At 49.2% G+C, this 24,671-nt stretch overlaps 1 protein-coding gene across 1 annotated transcript in view; it reads right to left on the bottom strand.

Annotated features, from left to right (window-relative positions):
* The window catches only part of f (espin protein forked), a 249,298-nt gene that overhangs the window by 65,923 nt on the left and 158,704 nt on the right, over nt 1–24,671 (bottom strand). Inside the window, exon 4 of the mRNA XM_077653627.1 lies at nt 12,704–12,886. Within this exon, the coding sequence (XP_077509753.1) occupies nt 12,704–12,886 (183 nt within the window). The remainder of the gene's footprint in view (nt 1–12,703; nt 12,887–24,671) is intronic.

Raw genomic sequence — 24,671 nt, 5'->3', positions numbered from 1 at the left:
GTATCACGTCACACCTCATACCACAGGACATGTTATAAAAGCACTCCTCCCAATCTTCCTCAGTCTCCATTAACCTTTCTGTCTGAACATAAGACTTCCAACAGTACAGAAGTACAGCCAGTCAGCCAGTCAGACGAGCTTGTCCTCCTGGTCACCCTCTAGATTTGCCGTAGATAATAATAATAATTGGTTTTGGGGCGAAAGGAAATGGCGCAGTATCTGTCTCACATATCGGCGGACACCTGAACCGCGCCGTAAGGGAAGGGATAAAGGAGGGAGTGAAAGAAGAAAGGAAGAGAGAGGTGCCGTAGTGGAGGGCTCCGGAATAATTTCGACCACCCGGGGATCTTTAACGTGCACTGACATCGCACAGCACACGGGCGCCTTAGCGTTTTTCCTCCATAAAAACGCAGCCGCCGCGGTCGGGTTCGAGCCCTGGAACTCCGGATCAGTAGTCGAGCGCCCTAACCACTGAGCCACCGCGGCGGGGCAAGCCGTAGATGTGCAGTCCTCATTCCCATTCTATTTCCCTCTCTCTACAACTCTGCACCGTGCAGTCCTAGTTGAGAGCCCTCCGAGTCCCACACGCCGTTCCCAGAGGCCAGTGCGACCGGCCTTAGGTATAGAGCACGGCACGTCCACACCGCAAGGCACGCACATGGGGGTGCGTGCGCGCGGCCTGTCACCGCGCCGTGTCGGTCCCGCTCCTAACCGCATGCGTGGCGTCCCGCTGCGGCGTCGCGCCGCGTTCACGCGCGTTGCTCAATGGTCGTTGCGCACTTGGGCGACTCTGCTCCGTGCGTCGTCGTGCAGGGTCGGGGCAGTCGTCCAGTGTCTGTGTGCACACGAACTGCGTCGCCAAGAAGAAGCCGGACCACTGCTGCTGCTGCTGCTGCTGTTGCACACGCATAATATATATGCCCCGCCACATCGAGAGAGTGTGTATACCGTATAGCGTGTGTATACCGCATCCACTCGTATCGAAGTCAGCGTCGATTGTAAGCGGACTCCGGGAAGTTGCTAAACCAACGAAGTTAAAGGAAGAAACCCTCCGATGCAGGCGGCAAAAAAAGAAAAAACCACCCCTACAAGGAATGATATATATATATATATATATATATATATATATATATATATATATATATATATATATATATATATATATATATATATATATATATATATATATATATATATATATATATATATACACTCTAAGCATAATGGAGTAGAGTAAACAGAGAGGGAGCTGTCTCGTAGCGAATCCCTTTTTATAAAGCGGTGTGCGCAGCAGGACAGCTTACTACCTTTTCACTCCCATATAGGCGCATTAATGTTTAGAGTGTGCACTCTAAACAGAAAGGAAAAACGCTAAGGCGCCCGTGTGCTGTGCGATGTCAGTGCACGTTAAAGATCCCCAGGTGGTCGAAATTATTCCGGAGCCCTCCACTACGGCACCTCTTCTTCCTTTCGTCTTTCACTCCCTCCTCTATCCCTTCCCTTACGGCGCGGTTCAGGTGTCCAACGATATATGAGACAGATACTGCGCCATGCACTTTCCCCCCAAAACCAATTAAATTAAAAAACAGAAAGAAGTATTAAGGGAGTACACTGTCCTCTAGCGCACACCCCTTTATAAAACGGTGTACAGTAGAGGAGAGCTTACTCCCTTATTACACCCATATAGGCATATTAACGTTTAGAGTACACTCTGAACAGAAAGAAGTAAAAAGAGAGTACATTGTCCTCTACTGCACACCCTTAGGGTGTGCAGTAGAGGACAGCTTACTCTCATATTACACCGATATAGGCGTAATCGTGTTTAGAGTGTATGGTCAGGTGAACACTCGTAATAAGCACCGGCTGAACGTCCATTCGCCGTCGTCACTGCATGTTTATCAATCATTTTGCTGACCCCACAACGGGTTGTCCACGTCCCCGTGCTGTGCCAGAGGACGCCATTGTTGTGACAGCACAGATGAACAGGTGTCCTCATTGTCTTCAGCGATGTATAGAATTGGTCAAAAGTTTCCAGGCCACAGGGTCTGCTTTTCCGCGGCATATACTGGCACTTATGATAGTAATAAAGCTATCAAGGCTATCAGGGGCGAGAATGATAGTTCTATTTTCTGTAGAGATTTTTGGGCTTCAGGGGCGTCGCTACTGCCCAAATATTGCTCTCAAAAGAACACCCTGTGGCCTGGGAACTTTTGACCGACCCTCTACATTCGTTTTGTACACGGCGTGCTCGAGCTGCATTTAATGATTCGATTACTTGTCCGCCGCTCATAAGACCATAAGTTCGAACGCATAATAGTACTGCCACCGTTTAGTCGTAGCCATCGTATCGCTGCATATCCCTTACAAAAATGGTGTATAGACAGTCATTAGACTTCTTACAGACTCTATTGCTTTCCTGTAGATATTTCTTTTTGTCTATTCATAGCCTATAGACAGAAGTCTACTAAAAGCCTATGCCCATAAATCTATAGATTGTCTATAAACTGTCTATGAGATTTGTATTGCCTAGAGACTGTTCTCTAGGGATTGCCTATAGAGAGTCTTTAGACTTTATAGACAGAAGTCTATGGACAGTCCATAGACTGTCTAAATAAATTTTTGCAAGGGATGGTACCCGCTCCACACCTTAAGAAGACGCAAAGATTGCGTTAGCGGAGCCGCATCCTCGCATTTAAGCCGGCCTGTTTCCGAATCCGGGGCCTTTTGTTAAAAGTCGTCGGATTACACTCGAGTAAACACGGTACGCACTGCGTTATAAGACGCGGGACACGCGAAAAGCTATTGGAGCTCGCTGCTCACGGAATGCCCTGCGGTGCTAAAGCACGGCCGGCTGTAATGCGTACGCGGGGTGCTCCGCTTTACGCGTCGACCTCGTTTTCAACCGCGATGTTTGTGCGTGAGCTTGCGTCGGCGCGCGCTGAAAACAAGTTACGCTATTGGCTGCCCTTCGATTCCCCCCGAGATGCATGCGGAGGTTTCTCGGGCGTGAGCGCCGCGTCCGATAGCGGCGGCTGGCAGGGACTCAGACGGGTTGGAAGCGATCGCGGGGGCAATAACCAATAAAAATCAGAGCAGCGTGAGTCAGACCGAAGGTATGATGGCCAGCTCGTGCGCTGTTAGCTGCTTTGTTGTTGCTGCCGTAGTGCTATTTATCGATACGTCTCTCTCTTTCTTTTCAGTACTCCCAGTAATTTCGTGCTCTGCATGCAACGAAGAAAAAAACTTTAAGTAGGCCTAACCCTGGCGCCGGGCACGTACAACAGCCTATCGGACTGTAGTATCTTATGTTAAGTTTGCTATAGCAGTTGGCCACGTTTGCTAATAAGAAAGCAAAACATAAAACAGATACAGTAGAAGTAGATAGGACGTCGCGCGTTGCCCTGTCCATTTCTCTTGTACCTATTTAGTTTGGTTTATGGTTTATAGGGGTTTAACGTCCCAAAGCGACTCAGGCTATGAGGGACGCCGTAGTGAAGGGCTCCGGAAATTTCGACCACCTGGGGTTCTTTAACGTGCACTGACATCGCACAGTACACGGGCCTCTCGGATTTCGCCTCCATCGAAATTCGACCGCCGCGGCCGGGATCGAGCCCGCGTCTTTCGGGCCAGCAGCCGAGCACCGTAACCACTCAGCCACCGCGGCGGCTGTCTATTTAGTGTTGCGCTTTCTTATTAGCTAAACCACGCGCCAACTAGCCGAGCAACAAGTCCTAATTGAGCGCGTGACTGCTTAGTCTTATGAATGTCCACCCCAAGGAACTATAGAAACCATCTTTGCGACAGGCAAGGCGCATGACAGTGGCCTAATACACTTGGTCATCTCATCTCTGAATGCTAAGCGAAGCTCAGGAAAGCGGCCTCTTTTCTTTCTTTCTTTTTGTTTCCCTTTGGGTGTTACTTTTAACCCCTCTGTAAACTCTTAAGAGAGGCATACTGTCCTGCTTTATTCGGTTTTCCACAAGTTTTGTCACGGCTTTGCGAGAGCGTGGCACGGCCAGCGTCTGCAATGCAAACGTGTCGAGGTGCTAAGTGCGCCGAGCTACCACCAAATCCCATAGAACGAGTCACCCCTCTAAACGCCAATACCAATCTTGCAGAGCGCTTCTCACTGTAGGTCGTCCATTAAAGAGACGTACTCCAACTAGCCCAACAACAAGCATTACTCGGCCGTCCATCTGTGGCGTGGTCAGAAAAACACGGCACTGCTGACGTGGTAGAGACATCGATATCATTATCTCTTTATGCTGCTGAAAGTATGATGGGTGCCCTGGCCTCCCTCTCGATGGCGGTGAAATACAAGACGCCTGTCCACCCAGGTTTCGGAGCACAGGAAGAAAGGAACGCGAGCATATGAGGTGGTAATCATTCAGAACCTGTCCCTGCCCTTCAGCACCTTTCTCCTTTCCCCAACCGCCTACGGCGTTCGTCATAGGTAGAATTAAGTACGAGGTACGAATGATTTTCCTCGCTCCCCTCGCAAGAATATATCTGCTCAGAGGCGCCTTCCAGGCCTACACGCGTACGGTACACAAGTGGCCTCGACAGGGCTGTGGCGATTACGGGGGTTCCGATGTCCGAGTTCGCCGATTTGTCCGTTATCAGCGGCGCGATCCCGTTTGGAGTGCTGACCGCGAGTCGCGTGCCTCCAGTAAAGGTCACGTATACAATTACCCCCTCTTATGTACGGCTGGCCTCCCAGATCAGCTTCGTTCGAGGACGCAAGAATAATAATCGAATCGGAAGAGACAGATTCAGCAGACCAGTGCATCGGAAGAGTGCGCGCGCAGAGGAACCGGATTTTCTACTCGTCGCTGTCTACGAAACTCCCGGGTATTTTCCGCGAAAGTGTGCCGTTACGCGAGTGTCGAATTATCTCGTCGTAGAGTGTAGAAAGCATTCGTGGCATTTTGGAGGCGTCAAATACAAGCGGTCGACACGAACAGTCGAACCTCGTTATAACGAAACAATGGATATAACGAAGGAAGGATGACTCCCCTTGGAAGCTCGGTCAATACGGCTTATAACGAAGCTACTACGGCTACAACGAAGTAGTCGATCGGTCCCTTCATCTTCGTTATAACGAGGCTCAACAGTGTCGTTAGGCAAGTTGGTTCAGCGTGTTTTTTCGCGAAAAGCCAACATGCTAACGGGAGGAAGTAAATAGTGCGTGTTGGAGGGTTATGTCCCATATGCCCAACCCAGATCTTTATGTCCAGCGGCACAATCGCCAAATCATAAATAAAGCAACGCGGCAAGTAGACATAAGCCCTAGTCCTGTTGTTCTCTGTCGCTGTACCTTTTGTGCTCGGTTGCGCTGCAGCGTTTCACACGAAACTACGGCTGCGCTCCACGCAGGACCCGCCGCGGTGGCTCAGTGGTTAGGGCGCTCGACTACTGATCCGGAGTTCCCGGGTTCGAACCCGACCGCGGCGGCCGCGTTTCGATGGAGGCAAAACGCTAAGGCGCCCGTGTGCTGTGCGATGTCAGTGCACGTCAAAGATCCCCAGGTGGTCGAAATTATTCCGGAGCCCTCCACTACGGCACCTCCTTTTTCCCTTCTTTCACTCCCTCCTTTATCCCTTCCCATACGGCGCGGTTCAGGTGTCCAATGATATATGAGACAGATACTGCGCCATTTCCTTTTCCCCAAAACCAATTATTATTATTATTATTATTATTATTATTATTATTATTATTATTATTATTATTATTATTATTATTATTATTATTATTATTACTCCACGCAGGTCTCGTACGTTCAATCATTCTTCGCACCGCTAGTGTTTTTAGTGTTTGAGGATATTTCATTTCCGCTCCACTCATAACCTAGAGGTCCGGAACCTGTTTCCTGTTTATTATGCGCGGGAGGCATGAATGGCGGCAACGAAAACAATCCACTTCACGCGCCAAACTACACGCCGCATTTTTTTTTTCAGTTTGTGTGAGTGGGATGCCGCGTATACAAAGGCATTTCTTATCGCCGAAGGGCATCTCACGTTCTTTTGTCTTTACTCCTAACTTGGCACCTCGAAGTCGTCAATGTCACCACTCCCCAATAAAGCTTCGAGTACGGCTCGCCGCAGACTCGCCCTAAATGAGCGACCTAATTGGGTCAAAGGCGTCGACGATCACCGGTTGAGACGGGCAGGGACAAGTGTTGCGCGCACAATGCTCAGAAGCGTGCCCAATTACCGTCACATCGATTACGGGCGTAACCCTCGTTGCCACGGGGCATATAGGCAATCTCAGGACACGGTGTTGTCGAGTTGTTACTGTTGTAAGGACACGCTCGCGCCCGTCATGCAGGCGACCTTGCTCTAGAACAGTGCAACTCGATCGCTTTTTATCCTTTCATTTCTATCGTCGGTGCTATGAGCTAGCTGGCATGGTCGCAAGGGCTCAGAGTCGTTATGTAAGACTACGCTGGCTAACCTCTTTCGATCGTAAGTAATGTCAAGGGGACGGTGTGTATGTGACCACCCACTGCTCGATCGTGACATTGATTGCGTCAGCTACTGACAATGCGAGCATTTGTCTAGCTTTGCTAGCTTCCGCGATTCGCCGCACTGGCACAAGGTCTAGAGCTCTGCCTTTAAGCGCGAGGTTGCGAGCTTGGAAACGTCGCGCCTGCGCCCGAAATTGCACATGCACCTGCATCCGCACCTGTATATTCACCTAGACCTGCACATGCACCCGCACCCGCACCTGAACCTTCACCCGCACCTCCACCCGCACCTGCACTCTCATGTCTTATGTTGTTGAAGGCGAAATTTGAATATTGTAGTGCATACCAGGATCATTCGGTTTATCTGACAAAGCCGAAGGCGACCGAAGCTTATTGGGAGCCTATCGTTATTCTAGCTTACAGTTATCTATAACTATTTTAGTCTAGAGCAATCGAGTTAGGAGAAAGCAGGAGCATCTGTGGTCCCAAGTTCGTCACGAAAGGTTTCTGACGCAATCGACGTTACGCCTTCCCTTCAAAGCGCCGTGTTTTGAAGACCTTCTTAGAAAACTTGGCGGGCGACCTAGGCGAATATTTATCTGCGTCATATTCAATCGTGTCTTTTCATTATCTCTCAACGCAGCATTTAGCACTCCAATGAAGGATGCGTGAAGCTGCAGCAGCAGCAATATATAGCCATATATAGCAGCCATATATAGCCATATATAGCATCCATATAAGAAAGAAATTTTAGAATCTGGCCCGCAATGTGCTTCGTATACAGGTTAAGATTGCTCCACTCAGGAGTTGAAAGCGTGTTCAGTAAAGTTTCCTAGTCCTATTTACTGTCTGATGACCATTGGTGTAAAAGATTATCGTTCTTCGTCAGCATTGCAATGATTTTATTCTGCGCAGAGACACTTGAAGAAATGTAAGTTGTGCCGCTAGTTAATTTCAGTTCAGCCCAGAATGCGCTGTATGCGGTTATTTTCTTTCGTTTTCGTACACTGACTGCCGCAGAGGGAAAGAGAGAGAGAGAGAGAATAAAGGAAACGCAGGGAGGTTAACCAGATGTGAGTCTCCGGTTTGCTACCCTACACTGGGGATGGGGGATAGGGGTTAGAAAGATGACAGAGAGGAAAACGCAAAAAAAGGAACGTGCACACATGGAGACACACACACACACAAGGCGTTCCAGTTAAAGTCTTTCACACAGACCGGTAGATTGTAAGAAGCGCAAAAGTATATACGTGCAAAAGTATATATTGCAAAAGTATACGTGCAATAGTATATAGCCTGCCGTATGTAGCTACATGGAGTATGTTATATACTACATGTAGCACGCTCCATATTGCTGCAGGTATGTAACAGACTCCACACGGCAGTCTGTAGCCTCCTGCAAGATCATGTAGTCATACGAGAACCTGCACACTGCTTTTTCTCTCCAGAAGGACACGTCTTTATGCGGAAGCAGTGCCCGCGCGGTTACCACCAAAATTAGGCTGACGTCAACCGAACGCTAAATTTACGCCTGTTAGTTCTGCCTTAAGTGCACCGCTAACAGGAATGAACCAAGACTTTACTGTTTCTCGCATCTGATGTTTTTGTCCAGATAAAAACCTCCGAGGCTTTTATCACTTCCGTAGCGCCGGCAGAGCTAGGCGCAGCGTACTTCTACATCCCCTACTCAACAATGCCAGCGCCATTTCCCACGTGCATAGAATCCTAAATCGTCGGCAGCAGCTTCGGGTAAGCACACGGTACACCGGAGAAAGCCTCATGTGGAGCGGCCTCTGCAAAATTCAACGAGCACTATTGGTATAGAGCAGGCTGGGCGATAAGATCATAGCAGTTCAACAGCAAGCGCCGCCGCACTTTTGCAAGAAGCCGCGTTTACGGTTCTGGAACCCCGCTCATTTTGAGTGGCGTGAAGGTTACGCGTACACTTCGCTCAGTGTATTTTCATTTCCTTTCGCGTTGCAAAACAGCGAACAGATTAGCGCGCGATACAATCGGGGCGGACGCACGCGTCAAGCAGACTCGAACGCGTACACTTGCGAGGAGAACTGCTAATGGTTTGGGGCGCAGTTCATATCGCGATGCGGGGCACGAAGCTGCTCTTCGTCGCCGACGGTTTCTCTGCAAAGATAGCGATCGCGAATGCGACTGTCACTGGGAGCGACCCACCGGGAGTGTATGTGCCCTAAGCATAGAGATCAGTGGATCGAGCTGTAACAGTTTAGGCCGGATTAACGACTAGTCTTCGTGATAGGGCGCTGACTGAGGAGGTTCCGCCACTGCCGAACTGAGCAGAGTTGGCCGAAAACGTTTGACTGGGGTGTAAATTGAAGAAACGGCCGCCATGCTCCGATAAAGCGAATTGCGGTAGAGGATTTCCAATGGCCTCCGTTACGGCGACTAGCTCGGTAACTGTCCCTAAAAGGACCTATAGTTAGGTGGATGCGTGCAAAGACGCTAGTGTTAAAGGGGCACAAAAGTCAATTTGAAGTCGGCCTGAAGCCTGCCGCGGTGGCTCAGTGTTACGGCGCTCGGCTACTGATCCGGACTACCAGGGTTCGAACTCGACCGCGGCGGCTGCGTTTTTATGGAGACAAAACGCCATGGCGCCCGTGTGCTGTGCGATGTCAGTGCACGTTAAAGATCCCCAGGTGGTCGAAATTATTCCGGAGCCCTCCACTACGGGACCTCTTTCTCCCTTTATTTTTCACACCCTCGTTTATCCCTTCCCTTACGGCGTGGTTCAGGTGTCCAACGGTATATGAGACAGATACTGCGCCATTTCCTTTCCCCAAAAACCATTTTGAGGGAAAAAAAAACGACCGATTCTCAATTCAGTTATCTCAACGATAAATATGTCATTTTCTGCCGACAAACGTCAACAATCCAGAAAATCGTCAGACAGCCTGACAGACCATCCAGACAACATCCCCAGACAGCTGAGCTTGACTAAAAATCGGAAATTGTAAGGAGTTGATATATGATACAGATACTGCGCCATTTCCTTTCCCCCAAAACCAATTATATATATAAGGAGTTGTCCTCAGGTGTCCTTCAACAAAGCCTCGACGTAGTTGTAATATTAAGAGACGTTAGGAAGACGGCCGAAGAGGTGGGAGGGGGGGGGGTGTTTAAGAAAAAAAAGAAGAAATGATCATGGCCAAGACACATAATTAGCAGTACTGACAACAGGTGGCGTACATCGCAATAAGATTGCGTATCAGCAAAAAGAATGCGTAATTGACGATGGCTGAGACTCAAATGGCGTGATAAGCTAAGCAAATCGGCGGGATCATTGTGAGACGCTTTTATTCTGAACTACAATAAGTCCCTGTGATGATGATAATGATGCTGATGAGGATTACGGTGACGTTAACGCAGGTTCAGGTGTGCGCAAAAACATTAATGGGGATAATAAGGAATTCGGAACACGGCAAGCACACAAAGCATGAAGATCGGGAAGATGTGCCAAGTTAAGTTGCGTGAAATGTGTTTGTTACCCTTTCTTCTTCTATTTGACGTGTAACAATCCCCACGTACAAAGTATAGCCCTTAGGTTGACCGACCTGAACGGTAAGAATGTATTCTCCGACCAGAATGATACATTTCCGGACGTGAGTCAAGTCTTGAGCGCGTAGACCATGTTTTTCAAATTTAAATCCACCCCCGTCCAAATCTCACCCGTGAAATATGCCTATAAATGAAGAACAAGGCTGCTCTTAGCCGTCCTAATGGAGGCGTTAAAATCGATACCCAACGCCCATCGCATTGCCCGCTGCGTCACGCGAGAAAGCGACGCCCGCAAGGTTCGCACCAAGGCCAGGACACACGTCAACCCGAAGCTGCGTTTTTGTTCCCGTGCCGGGCCCCACCCGTGCCCAGCGCAGCGGAGGCCGACTCACAAAGCGTCGCTCTGTTTCTCGGTCTCCGTTTCCCACTGACCTTGTTAGTCGGGGAGACGCAAAGAGAAGAGGAAAAGGAAGCAAAAACAAAGAAAACCGGAAACAAAACTGGGCTCCCTTCTAATGTGGGCACTGCCGGCCCCACCGGGAGAAACAGTGCGAACCTGTTAGACGGGGCACGCGCAGGGTTAAGCGACCTTCCGGGTTGTTCTGTGCCGGCCGACGCGTAGCCTTGCCTCTGCTGCTGTTTCAGCCGCCACTGTGTCTCTTTACTTGGGCTGCGAGTGAACTGAGTGCCAACTATGTCGTTGACTGCGTGAATGATGGGGAACCTGCTCTACATTGTATCGGTCATTTGCCTTCTACGGAGAAAGTTCATGGGTTTCGTTCAGCGGCACGTAGCTGATGGCACTGGTTTTCAGTTGTTCTTCTTCTTTGCTGCCTTGGTTCTTGGTGGTACAGAAACTTGGAGGGGCACTTAAGTTCACCTTAACAGTATGACGCTAGAGCATTAAAAGGTTCCTGCTGTCGCTTGGAGACCCCCTGGCCCTCTTTGATGCCTTGGTTCTTGGTGCTACAGAAAATTGGGGGACACTTAAGTTCACCTTAAGAGTATGACGCGAGAGCATTAAAAAAAAGGTTCCTGCTGTAGCTTGGGGACCCCCGGGCCCTCTTTGATGCCTTGGTCCTTGGTGGTACAGAAACTTGGAGGGGCACTTAAGTTCACCTTAACAGTATGACACTAGAGCATTAAAAGGTTCCTGCTGTCGCTTGGGGACCCCCTGGCCCTCTTTGATGCCTTGGTTCTTGGTGCTACAGAAAATTGGGGGACACTTAAGTTCACCTTAAGAGTATGACGCGAGAGCATTAAAAAAAAGGTTCCTGCTGTAGCTTGGGGACCCCCGGGCACTCTTTGATGCCTTGGTTCTTGGTGGTACAGAAACTTGGAGGGGCACTTAAGTTCACCTTAACAGTATGACGCTAGAGCATTAAAAGGTTCCTGCTGTCGCTTGGGGACCCCCTGGCCCTCTTTGATGCCTTGGTTCTTGGTGCTACAGAAAATTGGGGGACACTTAAGTTCACCTTAAGAGTATGACGCGAGAGCATTAAAAAAAAGGTTCCTGCTGTAGCTTGGGGACCCCCGGGCCCTCTTTGATGCCTTTGTCCTTGGTGGTACAGAAACTTGGGGGGGGGGGGGGCCTTAAGTTCACCTTAAGAGTATGACGTGAGGGCTTTAAAAGATTCATGCTGCAGCTTGGGGACCCCCTGACCCTCTTTGATGTCTTGGTTCTTGGTGCTACAGAAACTTGGGGGGGCACTTAAGTTCACCTTAAGAGTATAACGCGAGAGCATTAAAAGGTTCCTGCGGTCGCTTGGTGACCCCCGGGCCCACCCTTTCGCAGGCGTCGAAACACGCTTAATGCCATCACGTACTGCTTTATTACACATCATCTGACGCCATTACTGACAATAATTAGTGGCCCTAATTAACGAAGTGTTCATGTAATGCAATGAGATTACTGTGTGCTGTAAAGTGTTCTTACAAGGCCTCCGTTTACCTTACTGAACGAACGTCCCTCTGCGATGTAGCGTGCCCGGCTCCCGAACCAAAGAAGAGCGGTTCGATTACGTTTGAGCACGCTTTTTCTCTTCAGCGAAACTACTTTTATACGTCACTACCCTCTCGACCAATCAGGATTTTTCAGTCACAACGACGCCGACGCCGAGTTTCCGCCGAAAGGGACATTTAACGCTGTCACGTTGAAACGACAGAAGTCGTGCTCGTGAAAGAGGACGTGGGTTTTTGTCCCTGGGTACTTGGCTTTAACACGAGAGTATATAAAGTCTTTTTCTTGAATAAGTTTCCTAGAACACCACTGTAAAAGACGCCTACAGCTCTTCAAATTTTCTCCTTTCAACGTTTCTAGGCTCAGTAGCTTCGGAAGCCAGTTTTAGAGCATGGCTGCGCGCGTATAAACACAGCCTGTCGATTATTCCGCTGCAAAACCGAAGGTCGGCGTACTACAGTTGTACTACAGGTCGCACAGGATGGAGTATATATAGGGTTATAATGGGTGGCAGTGAGAGACTAGCCATACTGGCAAACTAATTCATAGCTAGCAGTCACGTTCCTCGCTGTAGCAACGAATAGTGCGAGTAGTATTAAGAACAAGGGTTGCGCATGGAACCCGAATGGTCAGCTGTTTTCTTCGACTTTGGTCATTGGCAGTCATTACCATTTGTTCAAGTGCTATATAATATGTCCAATGCTACAGAGTATTAAGTCGAAACGGGAGTGTGTAGATGGGCCACGCACCTCCAGCTGCTCGTTCTCGGCGGCGTCGTGGAAGGGCGACTTGCCGTACTTGTCGGGCAGGATGGCCGCGCCGTGGGCCAGCAACCAGCGCAGCGTCTCCACGTGTCCGCGGCTGGCGGCGAAGTGCGCCGCGGTGGCCCCGTCGTTGTCCCGCAGGTTGGGATCGATGCCCTGGTCCTCCACCTGCGGTGGCACACACGCGTACGTCAGCCATGCGGTGCACACTTCGGGACAGGTGGACAGGGAATCGAGGAACACATGATGTGTTGCTATAACTTTTGATTCCGCAGATTTGCTCAACAACAACAACGCGTGAGGGAAAACAATAGATTTGACCCTCAGTGAGCTGAACTCGAAGGGAACCGAAGATTTGTTCGAGTTATACAAAGTCAGAATTATATCATGGTTGGAATTAAGGGGTGCTCAGTCGTGCTCCCGTCAACATACACATTGGCAGGGCCAAGTTGTCTGTTCGAAAGAACTGGAAGTTCACAATTGACAAGTTTTAAGTAATGTAATCGACTTATATAAGGTTACACTTAAACTCCCATTAAGGCCAGACCTTCTTTTCCCGGTCAGTTCTTTAGACCCCTTAGTACTGGTGGCTGGAACGTTACCCTATGCTTTCTAGAACATAAGGGACAACGCATATTTTCGCCAATGATACATTGTTCTCAAAGGCATGCAAGCTAAGTCAGGAATATGCCAACTCAGCATCAAGTTGAAAGGCCTTGAGGTCGGTTCAGAACAAAAGTAAAGAATATGGCAGCAGACATCGTTCCCCATGATATTAATAAGTTTTGATATTCAGACACTGACGCTGAAGGAACCATCGGAACTAAAGCGAATGATAAGCACACACACCATCGCTGGAACTCACTGAAAGCCCATTAAGGGCGAGCTAATGCTTGTTTTTGTTGTGACTTATGCCAGTACCTTATACAAGGTGCTCTTGAACGGCTTGTTAAGACTGATATACCTGAATTCGAACGAAGACATTCAGACGTTCAGCGACCGCCTACTCTCGCACGTTCAGCCCCGGCATAACATAATCACAGTCAATTAGCATAATGAAAGTAAAGAAAAATGCCCATCGGGTCTTGTACCTCAAGAGAAGTTACAAGTAAATGTAGAAGTCACGCTCTTATCGATTGCTTTAATTAAAAAAGACGACGCCTCTTGTTGTTTTCTTGCTTTTGAGTTGCCGTGGGCATACAATCATGTCTCACCCCTTAGCTCCTGAGGTAGGTGGGGCCTTAAGCAGCGCTTGGTCGGACGCGCCCAGCCCTTGTTTTAGCTGGCTCAAGTATCTACCTGCCTGAGTTAGTTACTTCAAAGCTGTTTCAGGCCCACAGCATCGAGCAGACAATAACTACACCGTATTGGAACCGTACTGGAATGGCCGATCGTAACTGTCGTCTCTCAGCATTTACAGACGAATGCCAGAACGACGGAAAAGGCCTATCTTTTAGAGGGTACATGCCATGGCATGTCTACCTGTCCTACGTCTGTTTATTATTTATTTACTTTTGAACATGACGAACCCTACATTTTCGGTACCCTTATTACTAATTAGTAATATGTAGCTTTCATTAGACTCGTCAACAGCCTAATGATGCCTGAAGTGTGCATCATTAAACCAATGATGTGTTCACAGATTACCACAGCAAAAGAAAAAAAAAAGGTGCCTGTATACGGCACTCCTTTGTATAGCAAAGCTATTCCCCCATCAGAGATTGCCGCCGCGGAGGGTGGCATCTATTGTGCACAGGCACCCTGAGGCGCTAAGTCGAACAGTTTTGTACCCACATTGAAGGCTTACACTGAGATTCCAGTTTTCCTCCCTGGTGGCTCTATCCACCTTATTGGGGTGGAAGAAAGACACTGAAAGATACCCCGATTATACGTTGCTGAGAGCTGAGCGTTTTCATTAATCTTATCCAATGTATTCGGTTTGCGCACAAGTGCACACATGCAGATGGTAGCTCAGTTGATGTTCTCAAGTGCTTGCTTACTGCTGTTGTCCTTTGGTCATTCCAGAGACCCATTTCCTCGCACCTTTATAATGTCAAGAACTAAACCCTCCAATAGCAATGATAGGGAAACAGTTCTAAGCATCTCCTACTGTCCTGTCAAAATTTCAGGGCACGTGGAAATGGGCACAATGGCGCAAGGTTAGATTAGAGCAGGATGGAGGTGCCACTGGGTTTGCTGTATCCTCTGGCCATGTTCAGTGGCATGCCAGCACACTAAGCCCGTTGTGCCTTAGGCGGTGCGGGCTGGGCAACATTAATTTTTCTTTCCTTTTCTCTGCCAACACCGATATATGTCCCGTCAAAATAGAAGTCTCATTGCTCCTCCAAGACCACCAACTTCTGGCAGCAATGGTTCATTGCTCTCAGACCGTATCTTGATCACTTCTCGACCGCACAGAGAAGTGTACCAAATGAAACCATTTTAAAACATATCAGTTAGATGTTGGAGACCTGGCATAGTCTCTAAACTAAAGGTTTATCTCTGCCTCTCTGTGATTAGAAGGGCGTTAACTAACCGCATGTGAGGCGAACTTCAATTTATTTTTCAGAAGCCGCAACGCTCTTAGAGCCGAAGACAAAAGAATGCCGTAGCTACGTACGCGTGTAACATTGCCAGACGAATGAGCACACGGCCGGCTGGCTGCCTCATACTCTCGGGCGCATATCCACGGCAACAAAAGGGACCGCATGTAGCCGGTTACAAACCGATTCGTTACTTCATCTCATTTTTCACGCCCAGGCTTGAAGAGCGCTTGATAAATGAGCGCCAGTGCTCTAGCGATCGTCTGCGCCGCGTCTGCGTCTAAGAAGCAGCGTCTGCCCGCATCGAGGTCGGCGAACGCCGTAGAGCGCCTGTGTCCTGCTCGAGAGGGCATCGGCGAACTGACGGCTGATGCAATCTGACTGCGAGCGCGCGCGGTGCGGCCGATAGCGGTCCGCGCTGCATAACGGCCGACGCCTATTTATAGACATCCGTGTCCCACGAATTCGGCCGCGAGGACCGCCGTCGCAATGGAACGACGCCAACATCATTAATGATCGGAATTCTGCACGATCAGAATTGAGCTTCGGTAGTGTCACTACGAGAACAATAAGGCGGACGTCGTGATCATCGCTGTCACCATAATTATCATCATCATTAGTACAGAGCTTACATTCACTACAAGCCAAACACCCAGCTCTCCGCTGATTTCCCCGGGCCGCAGCGGTGGCTCAGTGTAACGTTATGGCGCTCGGCTGCTGACCCGAAAGACGCGGGTTCGATCCCGGCCGCGGCGGTCGAACTTCGATGGAGGCGAAATTCTAGAGGCCCGTGTACTGTGCGATGTCAGTGCACGTTAACGAACCCCAGGTGGTCGGAATTCCCGCAGCCCTTCTTTACGGTGTCCCTTATAGCCTGAATCGCGTACCCTCGATGCCGAAATAAGTGTTTTCAGAGGCTGAACGGGCATTTCCGCGCTAACGGAGCTTGGCGCGTAATTTCGTACAGACACTTTGTGGACGGATAACGGACAATCTATGAAAGGCTTAGCTTTTGAGGACAGACATGAAAAATTATCAAATCCAGTTCCTTATATCTATTTGGGTCAGGTGGTCTTGAACCTACGTGAACGCAATTCGAATGTCCCAAGACAATTAACTAATGACCTGAGGAAATGTCGCAGTGGCGCTAAAATCAAGACGATTAAAGCTCATCATATGCGTGCAATAGCACTCGGGCTTCCATTCTATCCTAATGCACGCACTAAGCGTTCGTCACAGGTGGCTATTTTGGAAAACATTGCCAATCCATACATTTTAAAGCAAATTGTTACGACTGTGAAGTCTAGTATTTGCACATGCGCTTGCTGCTGAGCGTTATCAATGTAAAATTAAAAGCAGAAAATAATGCCAACAAGAACTTCAGCGGACAGATGCTTGCAAGCAATAAGCCAGGGTTTTACGCAGTTGGTGTCGATGCTTTTTGGAAACGCCGAGGTACTACGGAGATGGTTTTGATGTTTAATTGGTCGGTTGTCCTTTCGCCTTTGTTTGTAGGAATGCCCTAAGTCAGAAGGCCTTGGTAGCGAGTGGGTGGACTGATGGTTCTTGATAATCACAAAGTCAATAAGAGAGGGGAAAGCCTCGGGGTGCTTTGCAACGTTTCGACAAGAGGAGTTGTCCCAAGAAACGAACACAACACCACGGGCGCACTCGTATGTTTACCGCCTGTCCTTGTCCTCTTTCGCAGTTTCTAACGTTCCTCGAAAACGAACCAACTAGCCCGCAAGAACGTTCTACTGGGCCCAGTAATTAAACATCTCCCCCCGAAAGACTTCGCCATCAAATTAGCCACCGTCACCAATTCACCATCTACCTCGACCTGTCCACGCTGCGCACAACGAGCAACAACATTTTCGAGCTACGTTTTCGACGCACAGATACGTTGCAGGCAGCAGATCAAAGGCTAACCTTTGTATCAAAAGCACAAACCTTGGAAAACAGTGGGAAGGTAAGCGGTGTACCGCTATCGAAAGATCCTTTTAAAGAGCGGTACGCGCTTCAAAGGCGACCGTCATGGCTCATCGGAGCACAATGGCTTTTTATCCGACGTCGTCTCTGTGGCCTTGACATAAAAAATCGGTAGCGAACGCGGAAAATTTCCCCCGAGGAAAAGACAAAGAGAGAAATGTGTCGATACGCGCCATAGAAAGGACACTGAGCCCAGCCGGCGGCTTACTTGCACGTAGGCGGCCACGCACATGCATACACAGGCGGAATACAGACCGGTCTGTTTACACAAACCACGGAGAAAGCGAACAAAACGGGTCCCGTGACGAAACTGCCCGCAACGGTCGACCGTACGACCATTGATAAAACGGACGCCCAGACAGTCGCTCGAATAAGGCCAGCCTCCTCTCCCATCGCGCATTTTAAGAGGATACGCCGCTTGCAGACGTCGACAGGGAAAGGGGGAGGCTGAAATTCGAATGGAGAACCCATACTTCACCGGCAAACACGAAGACCGACAAAAGGAACGAGAGAGAGAGCGAGCGAAGAAAGGAAGCACGGCGTGAAAGAAGGAGAAATCAGTGAGAGCATCGGCGTCTGCCGTCGCAGGTTTTCTCGAGACCCTTCCGGGCCGTACGCCTCATTACCACGTTTCCCTCATGTTCTTTTCCTCCTTCCCCTCTTCCTAATGCTCGACCCTCTGCTGCGACGTCTACAATTAATAACGCGCACGCTCAAGAGACTTCCAGTGTCCCCAGACTGTCCCCCTCCGCCGCCCGTTGTCGCCGAGGGAATCTTTATCGTATAAATACGCGACAGTTCGGAGCGCCGCGCTAAGACAAGGCTGTGCGCGCCCTCTCTCCGGCGACCTCAAAACGAGTTCAGTTGTTGACCCTGCTCTCGTCCTCGCGGCGTTTTGTTCGCGGCTGTCGCTGCCGCCGCGGCGTCGCTTCGGGCGGCTGCTTGTTGGTGCGCGGAGGGTTGCAGCTGTTATGGCGTGCGCCACACGGACACTCCTACGGGCGTTTGTGTGCGTTTGTTTGTACCTGGTCGAAAGCGATATGTGGAGAGTTATATGGCTGCCCCAGGGGGGCTGCCACTGGAGGGAATGTTCCTTTGGTGTAGGTACGGGGCGATGCTTGTTGCGGCTTACTCTGTATGGCCGCGTAACCATGGTCGCGCATAAGGAGGCTACCACGGTAAAGGACAACCGCTAGCCCTGTACTGGCGCATGTGTAGTTGAACGAACGACGTTAGCGCAATATCGCGTTAGTGCTGTGACGCAATTGAGAGAAGAGAAAAACGTGCGAGGCGTAAAATATCTGAAAGTCGATGCACGAGCTGCTGATGACTTGGTCAGCGCTGGGGAGCCTCTATGCGTGTTTTTCGCCGACTGTATTTCATAGGGAGCAGCGGAGAGGAAACAAGGCATATACAAGAGTATATTACAGTAATAGGGCTAAAAACTATAGCGATTTTTTTCACCTCTTTATAAGCCTGGCAAAATTAACAGAAACGGGCAGACTAGCCAGGCCAAAGTACAAACTGCCATTAAGCACTGGCCGCCAACTGAAGTCGTACCTTTCGTAAAAAATAATCTAAAACTTACAGAATAAAGTTACCTCTAAACTCTATGGAGGAGCGCGTCATATACATTACCCTGAATTGGGGTTCGATCCTGGCCGCGGCGGTCGAATTTTCTCCAGCGTACTGTACGATGTCAGTGTGCACGTTGAAGAACCCCAGGTGGTCGAAATTTCCGGAGCCCTCCACTACGGCGTCCCTCCTAGCCTGAGTCTCTTTGGGATGCTAAACCCCAATAAATCATAAACTTCCTCCATAGTTCACGGTGATTTATTCACAGAACTTCTAATAAACAAACCTCGTGTAACAATCACTTCGTCTTACGGGTCGGTAAGCAGCCTGCACAGAACTCGACTGTCACACACTTTAGCGAGTAAGTACATAACTAGCCTCACTTCAATGACATTATGAGGGTTGCGAACAATGTTTGCTGCCGTGAAATATAAGGCAGGAATTCATTAGTGCGAAAATAAAATAACTAATCGGGAGGTTCAGAGCCTAGCCCGCGGCACTACCCTCTCATAGTCGTCTTCCAGGTAGAACTCAAACCGTGCTTTCGCACTGATTCCAATGTAGTAAAAAAATTGGCAGTGGCTTAGGTCGGTTATGCCAGGATATACGTAGCGAAAGCTAAGGCATAGCACGGTTAATCTTAGTTAATCTTGATTGCAAGTCGAGGTTAGTCTGGTTATCTAGCTATGTTGTTGTCGCATTAAAGACTACACAAGTGTGGTTGCGGCGCACGCGAGCTCTCCTTTTCAATCCTCCGACCTGTTATCAGGCATGCGATGCAGCTGAGGAAGCGAACGGAGGCGAGCGCATTGACGAGGAACGCGGTGTGACGTCATACCAAACGGCGGCGGCGGCGAGGCGCGGTGTGATGTCATGCCAGATGGCGCGGCGAGCGCGCGAAGCACTGTAACCCCCGGTGGACACCGGACCCTCGCCGTAAAGGAAGGGATAAAAGAGGGAGGGAAAGAAGAAAGAAAACTGAAAGCTGCATTTCGGGGAAAGGCGCGGCGCTGCGCAGCGGCGGAACACCTGTGGCTCGGTGCTACTAGTAGCGCATGCGCAGTAGTGACAAGAGAGCGAGAGAGAGAGAAATATCCGCGGCGAGGCGCGCATTGTGACGTCATGTGCCTCCTCAGAGCACCGCCACGGCGAAATCGCAAGTTCGCGGCTAGTAAAGCTTTCGCTTTAAAAACATTCTCTGCAGATTTGTTTTCCGCTTGCAGCGCGCAGTAATCTCACTCGATGTATAGCTTATGTATGCCGTACTATATTTGCCACTTCACACAATCAGCGTTACAATTTAAATAATAATAAGCCTTAGGCGTCTATAAGAAGAGAATGTGCATTGCGATTCTGGGAAAATCCTTAATGCTCCAAGAAAAACGCTTTACGGCGTAAACTTTGAACGCTGCACAAGTGGGAATTTAAAGAGGCTTGATAATAGCTCATTGGCTCTATTATCTGTTAAGAAATTTGCAAAAAAATTTAGTCTACGTTTCTGCACCTGCACTAAATCTTACACTTAAGTACTTAAGTCTGTGATCTAAAAAAACAAATGGCAATAGCGTTGTATGAAGCTTTGACAGATAAGGAGCGAGGCCATATGAAAGGTTCCTCTCCCCTACATCGCCAGAAAAAAAAAATGCAGGGTGAAGTCCGACGTAGAAAATAACTGACTGATCAACAGTAAAAGAAAAAAAACGATTGAAAAAAAAATGGAGTGTAGAGCCCGACTTAGGAAAGAACCGACTGAACAACTGTCGAAAAGCTAAAGAAAGAAGAAAAAACGCCGATCTTGCTACACATTTTCCTTGTCGATTGTTTCCAGCGGTTTGACGGCAACGTTTTTCCTCAGATTTATCCGACCGCCTTAGCCACACAGGGGCGGGCGGTTGTCAAGCGTCCACTGACCGGTCCCGGGCACTCACGTCCTGTATAGAATTCAATACTGCCTCTCAACAGGCAGCCGCTCGGTGTAAGCGCGGCCCAGAACTGTCACCGCCGCGGCCTCCCTCGTCAAACATGGCGTGCCGACATCGCGCTATTACTTTTGTTTCAACCGCCAAATCGCGTGCACAGTGGTTAGGGGCTAAACCAGGCACTTGCACACCCTTGGCGGCCGCCTTGGAAATGACGATGCGGCTACGTGTAGACGTAAAGGCGGACTGTATGAGCAGATAGGTCAAATGACAGGTGCGATTAGGATCTCTCAAGGTAGCACTGTACGAACAGGGTGGGATGGCGCTTATCAGCTGCCCCGGAGGATCGCTGCCAGGCAAGCAGTAATCGCGCGGCGCCGTATCGCGTGAGGCGTCGGCTGTCTGCTCCGTCTCTCCTATAGGAGAGGCAGATGCAAGGCGAAGGGAGAGGAGGAATGGCGCATAATGAGCGGGTTCGGGAGAGGGGGGGGGGGGGGGGGGGGGTGTAATGTGGTGGCCTTAACGGCGCCTTTGTCCGGGCTCGCCAAGTAAGTGCACGCGCCCGGGCACGCGAAACCTCGAAGCGCGTGCCGCACGGTGTTTCGCACTTTGCTGCCTCGTGTCTTTATACGAGCGACGTTATGAATATGCGTAAGTAATTGCATAGCAGAAGCGTGCCGATCGAGGATATAATAAGGGGCACTGCAGGCTTCGAAAGCACCGCTTCAAGTGTTAGGTTGCGGTGGTTGAGGTTAGGTTAGCTCAGTAAGTAACGTTTTGAGCTGACTCGAGCTCAAACACGTAAGCGAACACCATATAGTCAGAACCTGGACCAGCTCGCCAACAACTTTTAGACACTCTCTTGATGATGCTGGCTTTTAGCCTAACCTAAGCGTAACCACCTAAGCAGCCACCACACCGGCAACACCTAGGCCACCTAGCAAACATAACAGTGTCTAGGTGGTGTTCGCTTTGCACATGTCAGCATTGATTGGTTTTCGATAGTGAGCTGTTCACAGGCGGAGTCAGCCAGATTAAACAGTGTCGAAAGTTCTCGCTCCAACAAGTTTCGTCACCAGCTACGGAGTAATCGAGAGAATAATTCCTGGCACCACCGATGCAACAACCAACAGCGCGCACATCAGCGTGCACAATGCACGGGAAGAAGCTGACGTCGCCCGCAAGTGAGTCCAAGAGAAAAGAAAACTGCTCGCTATAAAACAACGACAGTGGCAGTGAGTTCGCAATTAGATGTTAAAGCGGTAAAATTGTTTATTGTTTATTTCCGTATAATGACACCTCACACGTAATTTGCCATTCCTCATCATTCCTTTTCTATAGTCTTTTTCATTTTCTGTGCTGGGCGTTCTATTCGTTTATTCAGTTAAACTCGTTTCTCCCAAATTTCCATATAACTCCTTTTAGCTTTACATCTTTCTCAGAATAATGACGTCACAGTCCAATGCTTGGCCATTCACCTCAGCAGTAAGTGTGAGCCATACCCGAACAAGCACAACCATGACTACAACAATATATTGAGCGGAACGTGTGTCAGACACAGCTCAGATATCTAGCTATTTTAACTCAAATGTCTCGTGGTGTCATTCTTTTTGATTTCCTGCGTATCGTCTCTAAATTTAATGTTATTGTTCGATGCGATATCATTAAGCTTCACTGAAAAGCTGTTGAGCTCGGAGTTGAACATAAGTGCCTAAGTTCCCTGTATTGCAGGGTCATATCTCTGAAGTACGCTTACATTGTACAGGCAATGAATTTTGTGCGCGGTCTGTGATGTGTGCATGCTTGACTGAAATTCTCAGTTATCACTCTCAAATTGTTATTTCCTTCAAAAACAGTGCATTTTTTTTATTTCTCGCATTGTTGTAGACGTTACATAACCTTGCTTCTTATGGGGAGTTAAACTAACCGCTTTCAAGAATTTTTTTTTTGCGAGTGTAAAGAGGAAAAGCTTCTCTAAGGATGAACGCAGTTTTAATGCTCATTCACGCGCGAAGTTCAACAAAACCAGCTTTCCTTCTTTATTTATGTACACCTCCCGTTCGGCAAAACAACTGCCCCAAAACAAGTCTCACAGTTCGGGACTCAAGAAAAGAAAAAAAAAATATCGTTATTCTGCACTTATTCGGCAGCTGTGCGTGCTGTCCATTTTGCTGAAACCAGCAGTTTATCTCGCCCTTGGTTCGTGCATGCTTTCCTTATGTAAACAAAAAACAACGCGGTTCCTATCCCACATACTTGCTTTTATCATATTTTTTACGGCCAGAGCCGTTATCGGGAGCCCATCCTGAGCCGTTGTGTAACTGAAGCCGGCTGTAAGTTTTGCCCCCGCTCGAAGCCAATCTAAGCCGATCCAGGCGATAAAGAGAGAAAGAAGGAAAAGAAAAGAGAAAGCACGAAAGGAAGAAGGGGAGAATATGGAGGGATGCCATCGTGGAGAGATAAATGGACACGACGGTTCTCGCCGAACCTTTTAACTATAAGCCATAACCTACTTAATCCGACATTTTTCCCAGCGTTCTTGCTTCTGCAAAAACTCGGTAACTACGCAGGCATGCCCATCACGCAGAGATAACCAAAGAAACCGCGATCTGCGGAAGTGAAACGCTCGGAAGTCGAAAGGCTTCTCTTTCTTTCTCTTTCTCTCTCTCTCTCTCTCTCTGTCTCTCAGGCACGCCGCGCGTGAACAGAAGCGCCTCCGCAGATTAGCACCGCGAACAACTTCCGCGCTACCGGCGCCATTGTTCCCCGACGCTTCCATCTCAACCAGATATCGCGCCACCTCTTGAGGAACAGCAAAAACAACGGCTATAAATATGGGCCGCACGAACAAGGCGAGTCGGCACTCGCCAGCCACTGCGGCGTGGCACCACTGACTGCTTAACACGCGCGCCAGCGTGCCCGCACAATAACGCATGGGCTGCAGCAGCCTCGACCCATGCATGCGGCCGTCTCCACGGCGCCACTACTCGATCAAACGGGCGCCCGGGCAACCGGCGCAGGCTTCTTTAACCACCTAGCAACGTCGCTGCCATCATTCAGGCCGATCTCAAGGCGGAGAGACGACGGACGGACGATAAGAAAAGAAGACAAAGATTAAAAAAAAAACTGCGAGTAGCAAACTATGTTGGGTTAGGAAGCGTGCAGAACGCCTCTTTTAAGAGGTGAGCTCAGTGCACGGAATTTATTCCGTTCCTAAACCAAGCCTGGCGTGCGGCCGATAGGTGGCGGTCATACAGGACCAGCGCGTTTCTTTAACCCGATGTATTTGGATCGACTGAACGCCGACGATGGGAGCCAATACGAGGCAAGAAGCAAAAAGAAGTATAAAAGCAATGAGAAGTTGTGTCGTCCAACCCGTTTCATACAAGACAAAGAAAGAAAGGAGGAAGGAATCGTAACTTCCGACAGCAATTGATTGATGATGTTTAAAGGGTTCCCAGAGCCGGGAATCGGAAATGTATCTAAGAGACAAGCAGGCGCTAGATAGCTAAAGGAGCTCCGAGCACAGGCATCAGCAGCAAAGGCACCCGAGGCGTCCTTCTTTTGTAGGTCTCTCCGCATGGAGGCCCTGCCTGCAAGCGCTTGCGTGCACGGACGAAGCTAAGCTGCTGACAGCCTTCCGGCGACAATGTACCGACGACACCCCGAAGCAGCCGCAGTCGCGCTTGCTAGGAGCGATTACGAACTGAGAACCGGAAAACTAGGGTGACCGTAGGTGTTTGCATGCTTGCACGCTGTTGACACGCAAAACCCTTATCGCCTCAATTAAGCGTTGGGTTAATTGCTGCTACTGTCGCACTTCGGAGTAAAGAAGGCGCCACGATCGGTGTTCGTGATTTCAATGTCCGCGGGCCATGCGCTGGCTGAACTGTTTTCTCTCTCTCTCTCAGTCCTACACCAGTGAGA

The sequence above is a fragment of the Amblyomma americanum genome, chromosome 2 (genome assembly GCF_052857255.1).
Source record: "Amblyomma americanum isolate KBUSLIRL-KWMA chromosome 2, ASM5285725v1, whole genome shotgun sequence".
Taxonomy (NCBI): Eukaryota; Metazoa; Arthropoda; class Arachnida; order Ixodida; family Ixodidae; genus Amblyomma; species Amblyomma americanum.
This window is presented reverse-complemented; position numbering and strand designations above follow the sequence as displayed.